The 12,518-nt window shown below is 44.3% G+C and overlaps 1 protein-coding gene across 1 annotated transcript in view; it reads left to right on the plus strand.

Moving 5' to 3' along the window:
• Positions 1-2,413: 2,413 nt before the first annotated feature.
• EP300 (E1A binding protein p300) overlaps positions 2,414-12,518 on the plus strand; it is a 71,592-nt gene continuing 61,487 nt past the window's right edge. Inside the window, exon 1 of the mRNA XM_059081018.2 lies at positions 2,414-3,052. Coding sequence (XP_058937001.1) covers positions 2,959-3,052 — 94 coding nt within the window. The 5' untranslated portion in view covers positions 2,414-2,958. The remainder of the gene's footprint in view (positions 3,053-12,518) is intronic.

Genomic DNA, 12,518 nt, shown 5'->3' on the forward strand with positions numbered 1-12,518 from the left:
CAGTATTTGGGGCTAGATGGGCCAGGGCTGTTTGAATGCTGTTTAGCCTCAAGCTGCATCCTCTGCCAAAACTAGGCAAATCTTTTCCCAAAGGTCAGGAACTCTTCAAAAAATCGGATGAGCCACCTCCCACGAAGAAATTACAGGTGAAATTTCCAGGTGTTGTCCACCTTTCCTCTGTCCTCTTTACTGTGAATGTGGGTATAAACTATTAAAGATAATTGAATCATTCCTGAAGGCCAGTTCTGACCTTAGCCCAACATGGTGAATCCATCCTGTAACAACTTTAGGGTAACTCGGTACTGTCCTTTTCAATTTGCCTGGTTTTCCACTGCAGTTTGGGGTAAATTAGGCCTGAAATCACAGGACAGAATTCATCCTTGCTGGCAACCTGAGTTGCTTCATTAAGATTTTCACTCCTAGGTTTTTATTTATTCTCCTATTCATTCATTTAAAAGGCAATAAACAGCATCAACAAAAACCAAAGTATACTGGACAATAAGCATACATCACCTAAGGAGCATGAGATCTGAAATATGTTTAAAAGCTTTTAACTATCTCCATAGATACTGGTTTGGGGGTTTCCTTGGGGAGATCTTGCCACCAATTTACCCAAGGCCAAACACAGAGGAATCCTGTAACCTGTAGGAACGTGAAAGAATGCTGGCAAGGCCCTCCTCTGCAAAACTGTTATCACACACACCACATTTTATTTATATTCAAGCATTTTCCTTCATCGTTACATTTTTGCTTTTTTCCATCCTTACATTACCTTTTAGCACAGTATGTTTTTGCTTTTTTCCCCTAATTACGTTATCTTTAAGGCACTGCCTAAACATGGTCTTTTTTTAAGCTGGTTTGAGAGTGGATTAAAAGAAACACCCTAAAATGTCATCAGGTCCTGGATGTGGTTCAGAAAAAAAATTCAAGGCTCCTTTGGTGAGAGTGCAAACTAGTAGGGGTAATGTGGATACACGGTGGGTAAGAAATGAATTTAGATCTCGTATTAAAACATCTTCCCACTGCTGTGATTTTTGTTTCCTGGTTATCAAAATAATATATGTTCATTGTCAAAAAACTGTAAAATTAAGAGAAAAAGTAAACAACTCGTAATTGGTGTGAATTTTGGACGTGAGCCCTTCCCTTTGGGAAAGCGATGGAGAGGAACGCACTGTCTCTGGCCTGGAATACCGGGCGGCGGGGTTCCCCCTGCCTGGTAAATTCAACGGGGTTCGGAAGTCCGGCCGCCCAAGGGCCCGGGGCGCAGGGCCATCCCAATGGCGTTCCCATTCTGCCACCTGTGCGGCGATTTGGCGCCCTCCCCGAGTAGCTGCCAGCCCCGTCGCCCCCAGTTCCCACCGATCTTCTACGCAGAGACCCAACCCAGACACAGTCCCCCGTAAGTGTCCACCGACTGAAAATAGATCCCAAACCCGCCCCTAACCCCCCCCTTCAAATCCTCCCCTTTAAAGGGAGCCACCGGGTGACGCCGGGGGAGTTTGCGGAAGCACCAACCGCGTTGGGGCCTTGGGCGGATCCCGTGATTGGATCCGGCCCCGCCCCCGGGTCCTCTTCCCCCATTGTGTGAGCGGCTCGAGCCCAGGCCCCGCCCACTGCCACCTCCCTCCGGAGGCCCAACCCCTCCCCTTTTTTTCACCCCCCCCCCCCTTGGCTCATTTCCGGCCGCCGCTGCTACCGCTAGCCTGTAAGGAGGATTCGACAGAGGGAAGAAACAACAGCCGCCATCTTGTTTGTGTGCTAGGCTGGGGGGGAGAGAGGGCGAGAGGGAGCGGGCGAGAGTGGGCAAGCGGGGTGCCGGGCTGAGTGCGAACTGCGGGAGCGAGAGTTCGGAGGGGAGCCGGGCCGGAGAGAGGCGGCAGGGGCCGAGACAGTGGCAGGGGGCCCGGGGCGCACGGGTTGAGGCGACCCCCAGCCCCCTCCCGCCTGCACACACCCCCACCGCGGCCCGGGAGCCGGGCCGGCGTCGACGCCTAGGGGGGACCATTACATAACCCCGCGCCCCGCGGCGCCTTCGCCCGCCGCCGAGGGCGGCCCCGAGCGGAGCCCCGGGGGGCGGGCGCTCCCGGCATCTGGCCGCCGGGGGTGGGGGCCGTAGCAGCGGCCGTATTTATTTATTTTCCGCGGGAGGGAGGGCGAAGGAGGAGAGCGCGACGCGAGAGGAAGCCGCCTGCGCCGCCCGCCTGAGCGGGGCCTCCTCGGTGGCCTCGGCGTCGGCGCGGGCTGGCGGCGCTGCTCGGCCCGGCCCCCTCGGCCCTCTGCGCCGGCGAGCTCCGTGCCCGGCGTCCTCGCCGCGCCTCCGCCGCCCGCCGCGCGATGTGAGGCGGCGGCGCCAGCCTGGCTCTCGGCTCGGGCGAGCTCTCTGCGGCCATTAGGGGCCGGTGCGGCGGCGGCGCGGAGCGCGGCGGCAAGAGGAGGGTTCGGAGGGTGGGGGCTCAGGTCCGGGAGGGGGCACCGGGAGGAGGTGAGTGTCTCTCGTCGCCTCCTCCTCTCCCCCCTTTTCGCCCCCGCCTCCTTGTGGCGATGAGAAGGAGGAGGACAGCGCCGAGGAGGAAGAAGCTGATGGCGGCGGCGGAGCTCCGAGACACCTCGGCTGGGCAGGGGCCGGCCGTGGCGGGCCGGGGACTGCGCCTCTAGAGCCGCGAGTTCTCGGGGATTCGCCGCAGCGGACGCGCTCGGCGCATTTGTGTGCCTGTGTCCTCCTCCGGGCCTGGGCTCAGGCCCGGCCCCTCGCACTTGCCCCTACCTTTTCTATCGAGCCCGCATCCCTCTTCAACCACCGCGATCCGGCGAAGAGAAAAAGGAACTTCCCCCACCCCCTTCGGGGGCCGGCGGAGCCCCCCAAGCCCACCCCAGGGATCCGGGCGGGGACCCAGGCCTGAAGAAGAGATTTTCCGGGGATTCTCGTTTTCCTCGCCCGTATCTCCGAAAGAATTAAAAATGGCCGAGAATGTGGTGGAACCGGGGCCGCCTTCAGCCAAGCGGCCTAAACTCTCATCTCCGGCCCTCTCGGCGTCCGCCAGCGATGGCACAGGTTAGTCTTGGGAACCCTGGCCTTCCACCTTTTCCTTAATTTTTTCTCCTCGTAGCTTTATTCGTCCATATTTTCTTTCTCTCTCTTCCTAGTTCTCTGCCTCTTGATTGATTTTAAAGGTGTTTGAATGAGCTGGTCGAAGGCGTCCAGTAGCCCAACCATTTTCTTTGCTTCCTAATACATTTATTGCAATACTATGTCATAATCGCTATGTGTTCTGGAATTAGAGCTCTTGAGTGGTGCTGCAGAAATGGCCTTTATTGTTCCCATGCAGTTTAATTTTGGAAATGCCCGTGCATTTGAGTGTAAGGGCCTTTTTTGCAATTTTACTTTTTCTGTTGTTGATAAATGAGGACTCGTGAATCCTTTCTTCCTGATCGCACTTGTCCCGTTTCCTCTGCTTTCTACTTTTCAAGAATTTCTCTTTACATAAGATTTTCTGTTGAGGATGAGGGTATAAAAAAATCTTGGTTTTATTTATTTGTGTGTGTGTGATCCAGGATTTCAGGTTTGACGTGAAGTTAAACGTCAAAACCGGCATTTGCTATGAATTATTTTACCTACCATTCCCAGCTTTTTTGCCCCCCCCCCCCATTTGCTTTAAAAATCAATATGGAGCGCTGTTCATTTTCCATCTCATTTCTTTGGTCCCAGACCAAAACGTCTGAAACTCTGGGGTTTTTAGGTTGGGAGAGAGCAGAGGCATTTTCTTTGCAGTTTGCAGTTACTTTCTCTTTGGGGAGGGCTGGCTGGGGTACTAACTGATTTTATGGAGTTATGTACTTGGAAATCAAGATTAAAAGTTTTTCGAGTCCCAGTCCTGAACTGCAAACACACACTGATAATGCAAGAATTTTAAATGTGCAGTAGGTTTTGTATTTGTGTGTTTTGTCTTTTTTACACTTTAAACATATGTGGAGATCCAGATTTCAGTTTAAAAAAGCTCTTTAAATTTTTTACTTAACTCATTTGTGGACTAGCCCTTTTGTCAAGAGAAATTCAGGGAGACTTCTTTCCATCATTCCCTTCTTACAGTTAGTTTGATACGATCCTGATGGCCACCGACCTTCTCTTTTGCTGTCTTAGTTGTTTGAGGTGCCAGGGTAATGAAGATGAAGAATGGCTGGCCATCTGACAGTCTACAAGATGTTCCCCCGTACTACGGAGCATCTCTTTAACTCCCTGAGAAAACAGGCTCAACGTCATTCCTCCATCTGCCAGTGAGAGTGCATAATGGAGTTAAATGTACCCTTTGAGTTTGTAGAGAACTTCTAAGAAGCATGGTTCTAAGTAGGCTTCGTTTCTGTGGGTGAAAAACGTAAGGATATGGCAAATGCTTTGGATTCTTTGCTTTTATAAGAAAGATGTATCTTGAGTTTAAGGTAACCTGCAAAGATTGAGGATTTTTGCAGAGTTCCTCTGCTTCGGGCTTGTACATGAACTTTGATCTGTCCTCATTCCTTGAAGTTTCTGTAGTCTTCAGGGATTTTTTTTTTTAACCTGTGTTTTTTTCTCACAATAATACACATATGGAGTATTGTATTCCTTTGTACTTACTAAAATGTCACTCGGTAGGACTTTTAGATCACCTTTAGACACACTTTTCACCTGTAGATTTTTGTTTTGTTTCTTTAGTTTTTGTGTATTGTGGAGGTTTTTGCTCTTTAGTTCTTGTGTAATAAGGTCAAGGATTTTACATTTGAGTTAGCCAGTGACTGGGAATATTGTAGAGAAAACTTTTTACTTGTACTGTTTTGATGACTCCTGATATGAGCAGTTTAGTCTTAAGAGTAAGTAATGAAAGGTCTGAAGGGGAGACTGTGCTCTCTTGTTCAGATATCTCTGTTCAGGTGCCATCTCCATATTTGATCTGTGTATTTGGTAACTTTAACTCATTTTGGTAGTGTCTCACCTGAGTAATGCACAGCAACTGTTTTGCTACTTGAAATATCTTTGAGTAATTGTAACAGTGCTAAATGTATCGAGTGGGTTTTTATAATAAAACACCCTCAGCATTGAGATTAATTCAGTCTTAGTCCTAAGAGTTTATCTTTCTCTAAATTTTGTAGTGTAGGTTGATTTTTGTGCCCCCCCCCCCAAGATTCTACTCCAGGAATTCTTTGGTATCCAATTTTTAATCCTAACCAGTTTGGATTTTTTGATGGGGGAAGGGGAGAACTGAGTATTAAGAATATACTGTCCCCCTGTGAAGTTCAAGTTGAGCACCATTACATTTTGATTTTGATTTGCGTCTAGCACTGTATAAGTGCTATGTAAGTATACGGCTGCAGTCAGCTTTCAACAGAGACTCTTCATTTTTTAAAACATTACATTTTAAACTTGTCATTTCTGCATTTTTACTTCTGAGTTGCCACATATTTTATAAATGTGAATGTAAATTATTCCTTCGTACTTGATGATTAGTTTTATTTAGAACTATTGAAAATTATCCCGAAATTCTAGACTCCAGAAACTTTTTTTAAATGATTGAGGCTTGCAGTTTTAGTAGTGTAAGTGTACCTGCTAAGAGTGTTTGCATGTGCCAGTTTTATAGGAAAGAAAATTGGAACCCAGTTGGGTTGACATGCTAAAGTGTTACAAAACAAATTAGTGCTTAAATCCTAAAATTTGATTTTCTAAGGTTATCCACTGATGCAGAATAAAAATGACTTATTTAATTTTCAAAGATTCTTCTAAAATATTTCTAGGTTGATTAAAATAATTTGAATTACATTTAAGTTTTACATGTTAGAATGGGGAGAAAGACTTACCACTTTTGCATTTTTATGTTCCTGTTTCAATCTTTGCACTTGATCCATTGAAAATATTATTTAACTTGGCATGGTTAGATCAAAACTGTTTGAGGAATCAAATGCCTTTCTGTCCTACCACCTCCACTACCACCCCATCATAAAAGCCATTTGCAAAAATTTTTTGGTAAAATTACTGACCAGAATAGTTAATACATTGTCCTTCACATATTTCTTGAACCTGTTTCTGATAATAACCTGAGTGATGAGGATGATATATTGCCTTCATTGCTCACAGGACATGTTGTCACTGCTTTGTAAACACTTGATGCTGTATGGGCTGAAAGAACAGACTCTGGAAAGAGGTGTGACAGCATTAGGATCTGGCATATTTAGTAGGGTAAAAGATTCTTCTGGTCTTGGTATGGTTTTGTGGCCCTGCTGTGTACCCAATGTGTCAAAATTGGCTTGGATTTTATGCCCGTTTTCATTTTGAAGGCACAGGGCAGATATATCTGCATTTTGACCACTAGATTAGTGTACACAGTAGATTTTTTGTGACAAGAATTTTTTTAACATCTTTATTGGAGTATAATTGCTTTACAATGTGGTGTTCGTTTCTGCTGTATAACAAAGTGAATCAGCTGTATGTACACGTATATCCCCATATCTCCTCCCTCTTGCGTCTCCCTCCCTATCCGACCCCTCTAGGTGGTCACAAAGCACAGAGCTGATCTCCCTGTACAATGCAGCTGCTTCCCACTAGCTGTTTTACACTTGGTAGTGTATATATGTCAGTGCTACTCTCCCACTTCTTCCCAGCTTACCCTTCCCCCTCCCTGTGTCCTCAAGTCCAGTCTCTACATCTGCGTTTTTATTCCTGTCCTGCTCCTAAGAATCTTTTTTCTTTAGATTCCATGTATATGTGTTAGCATACAGTATTTTTTTCTCTTTCTGACTTACTTCACTCTGTATCACAGACTCTAGGTCCATCCACCTCACTACAAATAACTCAATTTCGTTTCTTTTTATGGCTGAGTGATATTCCATTGGCAAGGATTTTTTAAATGTCAGTTTTACTTTCTCAGAACACCATTGTGTCGTAGTGATTTGTCATGTAACTAGAATTTTTTGTTTGGAGATCATTTCTTTGTTAGCTCTTAAACCTGTGATACTGTGTTTTAATTTTATTTTTCGGGCATCAGCGTTTACATGAGAGTTCTGCTTCTGAAGTTTTTGAGTTACTGCTCTTTGGTTCAGCGAGGTATTGCCGACCTCTCTGTTCAATTGCAAAACATTTTACTAAGTGTCTTGAACTCTGGCAATTGCTTACTCTTAAGGCTTTGTAAGTTCATTTATAGGGCTTCAAGAACGCTACCTGTGGTGGATAGTGAGTTAGGTGACTTTTGTTACTTTGTAAATCTTGTATGTGTTACAACAAGGGTTCCCTTTTTCAGCTGGAGTTCATATTCTGTTACAGAGGTAAGAAATGTATTGCATGTCCAGTGATTGGATGATGGGGAGGGAGGAAAAGGTTTCTGCCTTGGTTGCCTATTGGCATTGTTTTCTCTGTTTTACTTTGCTTTCTATCTTTTCCTTAGTCTGTGCTATAAAGTGTGTGTGGGGGGGATTAAAACAAGAAGTTGAAAATTAGTGCCTAGTGGTGTTTGTAAGGACATTAAGTGGTAAATAGGAAAGAAAAAAAGAGTAGGAAGAATGTTGCAGATACAAGTGGGAGTGTAAAGTGCTTCGTCCTGGTATATTTACAAAAACAATTCAAGAGTTTTTCTGCCAGTTCTTACACCTAACAATTAATGGAAAAATAAGACAACTTGTTTTGTGTGTTTTTGAAATTTTAGGGTTCCTCTTTAGAGAATTTCTGAAGTTGAGTTTTTTTTAGTGTGGCAAGCATTAGAGAAATTAATGGGCAGGTTGAAACTTAAATTATGCCACGTGTAAAATATTTAAAACATTGGCTTTTGCAGATGATTTTTTTTCATGAAATGGATGGTAATTTTCTTCTGAAATTTTAATGGTAAAATATTTTATTGCTCAGGTCTCAAAAAATGTTTAAGAGAATAAACATTGAGGTTTTAAGCCTCTTCTGAACAATTTGGATATCATTTGTTTTTAGATGTAGATCTTTTTAAAGATTTTTTTGATGTGGACTATTTTTATTTTTAAATTTTATTTATTTATTTTTGGCTGCGTTGGATCTCTGTTGTGCGCAGGCTTTCTCTAGTTGGGGCGAGTGGGGGCTGCTCTTCATGGCTGTGCGTGGGCTTCTCATTGTGGTGGCTTCTCTTGTCGCAGAGCACGGGCTCTAGGAGCGCAGGCTTCAGTAGTTGTGGCACACGGGCTCAGTAGTTGTGGCGCACAGGCTTAGTTGCTCTGCGGCACGTGGGATCTTCCCGGACGAGGAATCGAACTCGTGTCCCCTGCATTGGCAGTCAGATTCTTATCCACTGCACCATCAGGGAAGCCCGTGGACCATTTTTAAAGTCGTTATTGAATTTGTTACAGCATTGCTTCTGTTTTATGTTTTGGCTCTTTGGCCATGAGGCATGTGGGATCCTAACTCACTGACCAGGGATCAAACCCGCACCCCCTGCATTGGAAGGTGAAGCCTCAACCACAGGACCACCAGGGAAGTCCCTAGATGTAGATCTTTTTAAATAAATGCCTCAAAAGACAATTAGGAGTAATTTAGTTGAGAGAGAGTATAAAATTTAAACTACTGGAAAAAAGTGAGTGGTGAGAGAATTTGTTTTGGAGTCAGAGTAGAGTTAAAATCCCAGACCTGCCTTTATTACCTGTGAACCTTGGGCCAGTTACTTAATCCTCTGTCTCAGCTTCCTTACCTGTAGTACCCACCTTGTAGGATTGTGGTAAGGAATAAATAGTAAATGAGAATTCTCTTTGTCAATACTTAGAATAGTGCTTGCTGCAGCATAGTATGTTTTCATTAAGTGTTAACTGTTTTTAACTTTACTGCTAAATATATCCCCAAAAAGCAGTGCTACATTTTTTTAATGGGTATACAGATAGATTGGGTAAAGAGAAAACCAAATGTGTGAAGTTGAGAGTGGTCTTAAAAGTAAGGCTTACAGAGCCTTTTAAGATGCAGAGTTAGCGTATACATCATCTACTCAAAGATTAAGTTTTTTGAGAGTATGAGAATATGGCAGCAGAGGTTAAAATAAAAGTATATATATTGTCACATAGGGGAGTGTTGTATATGTAAGTAATTGAAATGAACATAAATATTTAAGGCATAATGAGAAATAAGAAAGCAGATTGTTCTTATTGGAAATGCTCAAGATAAGAATGGCTTTTTTCTAAAGAATCATGTGGTTGAGCATTATTTTTTATTTGTTTATCTGGGTCTTTTTTAAAAAATCATTTTATTTATTTTTGGCTGTGTTGCGTCTTCGTTGCTGTGCGCAGGCTTTCTCTAGTTGTGGCGAGTGTGGGCTGCTCTTTGTTGCGGTATGCAGGCTTGTCATTGCAGTGGTTTCTCTCGTTGCAGAGCTCGGGCTCTAGGTGCGCGGGCTTCAGTAGTTGTGGCATGCAGGCTCAGTAGTTGTGGGTGCGGGCTCTAGAGTGCAGGCTCAGCCCAGGCTTAGTTGCTCTGTAGCATGTGGGATCTTCCCGGACCAGGGCTTGAACCCGTGTTCCCTGCATTGGCAGGCGGATTCTTAACAACTGTGCCACCAGGGAAGTGCATTATCTGGGTCTTAAAAGAAGACTTTCTTAAAGGAGGAGGAAGAAAAGTAGAAGGGGCAATGCAGAGCTTTTCAATATTTTTTTACCACACCCAAGTAAGAACTACATTTTACATGGAGAACCAGAGACCCTGTCTCAGCAAGTGCGCAAACAATATTTATCCTACCTAGCCTTACTACTTATAATATACTCTGATATTTTCTATCGCATTTCATTTTTTAAAAAGTGGTGGTTGTGACTCAGTATATTGATTTCATGACCCACTATGGCTTGTGACTCACAATTTGAAAAATGCTAGTTTAAAAGAGTTGACAAGCTGCCAGTTGTCCTGTATTGGACCAACGTGTTCTGTATGCCCGGCGTTTCATCTCCAAACAGGGAATACTCTGGTGATCCAGAAAGACATGGGCCCTTCCTTCCTGGGGTTTGTAGATAAGGGGAAAGAACGACATTCAAGTCTGATGTGACCAGTGTTGTATATGTACAGTGTACAGTGTTATATTTGCACAATGTACAGTGGGAGAAACGGGTACCTAACCTGTAGCTACTGTTGCTCTAGTGGCTTTTTTTGAGGAAATCGGTGTCTGATCTTGGGATTTGAAGGATATAGGGTTTCTAAGAGTGAGCCCAGGTTGAAAACAAGAGATGGTCTGTCATGGAATCTGTAAATTTCATCTGGCTGGGGGATAGCAAGAAATATAACTAGAGGTGAGCAAGGGGCCAATCTTGCAGGATTTATTGGAGTTACTGCTTATTGGAGTTTAGATTTTTTTAGCTCTTTTAAATGGATGGACAGAATTGTACCTTAGATGATTGACTAAAGCAAGGAATGGTTCGGAAAGGAACAGGGGCAAATAGGCGAGGGAGACCAGTGAGATGACTGTTTCAGAATTCCAGCTGTGATGAGGGTGGCCTGGATTAGTACATGGAAAGAAGTGAAAAGGTTTGAGAGAACATGGGTGGGTCAGCAGAGCTCGGGGATTAATTAGTGTCAGGATATCGTCATAGAGGAATCAAGGGTAATTCCCAAGTTTCAAGCTTGGGTAGCAGGATCGCTGAGGATGTCATTTATTCGATACTTAGACAAGTGTTTGTGTATGGATATGGATGAGGGGAGGGGTTGTGATGAGTTAAATTTGCATATTTTGAAGTTGTGTATTCTCCTAAATTGGGTAGCCACTATTTTCATTTGGAGCACCTTTCAGTCTAGCCAAGAAACATTGACTACCCACCAAGTTTTAGGTATTTGGAATGTAAAGATGAATCAAGGTGCAGTTTCTGCTCTCAAAGCCTTTAGGATTTGGTGGAGTTGGTAGTACACATATCCACACAGTTTTCCCGTAAGTTATACTCTGATAAGCTTTAAATGTTTTAGATAAAGGCAGAGGATAGGGATTATTTCTGACAGGATGTGTTTGGAGTATTGGGGGGAAACTTCATATAGAAAATGTATATTTGAATGGGGGTAGGAGAGCATGACCTACCTTTTCTTGTAAGTTGGGAATTACCTGGTGGTCCAGTGGTTAGAACTTTTACTACTGAGGGCCCGGGTTCAGTCCCTCCTTGGGAACTAAGATCCCGCAAGCCATGCAGTGTGGCCAAAAAAAAGTAGCGGAAGTTGGAGTGGTATTTCAGGTGGAACAAATACAAGTGGTTTTTATGTGACTGGAACAGAGTATACGGTGGAATGTTTTCATGGAAGACAGATGGAAAAGGATGTTAGGGTCCTAATATGGAAAGACAAATATGCTAAGGAGTTTGACATTCATCTCACCATCTGGATAAAAATTTTATGAGAAGAGTGATATGGTCAGGGAAAGAGTAATGCTAGTGACACTGCACAGCATCAGTAGCAGGGAGGGAACCTAATGGCAGAAGAGCTAGGGTTTGTCATTTATCTCTTGAAATGCGCTTAGCATTTGTCTTTGAAGTTTTTGGTAAATTGTAGTTAACAAAGTGAATTGTTTATTTTCTTAAGATCCAAGTTTTGTTTACCAGTTGTCATACATGTAGAAAATGTAGCAGATTTTTTTAAAAAGTCACTTCTCCCCTTTCCCTTTACAGATACACCATTTCTAGGAGACCTTTTTTTTTTTTTAAAGAAATGGTACGATAGTTTCACCGTCTAGGATCACCTATAGGCATTCCCTTGCCCAATTAGGCAAACAAATCCAACCCTCACTGCAAAGCTTCTCTCAAAATGTTACTATACTCGGGCTTTGCTGGTGTTGCAGTGGTTAAGAATCCTCCTGCCAATGCAGGGGACACGGGATCGAGCCTGGCCCGGGAAGATCCCACATGCTGCGGAGCAACTAAGCCCGTGCGCCACAACTACTGAGCCTTCTCTCTAGAGCCTACGAGTCACAACTGCTGAAGCCCACGCGCCTAGAGCCTGTGTTCTGTAACAAAAAGAAGCCACTGACTGCAATGAGAAGTCTGCTCACCACAACGAAGAGTAGCACCCGTTGCCGCAACTAGAGAAAGCCCGCGTGCAGCAACGAAGACCCAACACAGCCAAAAGTCAACCAATTAATTAAATAATTATTAATTTTTAAAAATGCATATTTTGAAAATTAACCTGTACTTTTGCCCTTTGGCTCTATTAGCTTTCACAGTTCACCAGCTGCCAACATGCATAGCTGTGTGATCCTGTGAAACTTAATATTGATTATCATCTTTGATCAAATTTGTATGTAATCCACAGGTTGTTACCAGTTGTTGTTCTTTGGTTTTGTGGGTTTTTTTTTGGGGGGGGGGGCTGCGTTGGGTCTTCGTTGCTGCACGCAGGCTTTTCTCTAGTTGAGGCGAGTGGGGGCTACTTTTCGTTGCAGTGTGCGGGCTTCTCATTGCGGTGGCTTCTCTTATTGCGGAGCATGGCCTCTAGGTGCACGGGCTTCAGTAACTGTGGTTTGTGGGCTCTAGAGTGCAGGCTCAGTAGTTGTGGCACATGGGCTTAGTTGCTCCGTGGCACGTGGTATCTTCCCGGACCA

This window comes from Kogia breviceps, chromosome 12, assembly GCF_026419965.1.
Source record: "Kogia breviceps isolate mKogBre1 chromosome 12, mKogBre1 haplotype 1, whole genome shotgun sequence".
Lineage (NCBI taxonomy): Eukaryota > Metazoa > Chordata > Mammalia > Artiodactyla > Physeteridae > Kogia > Kogia breviceps.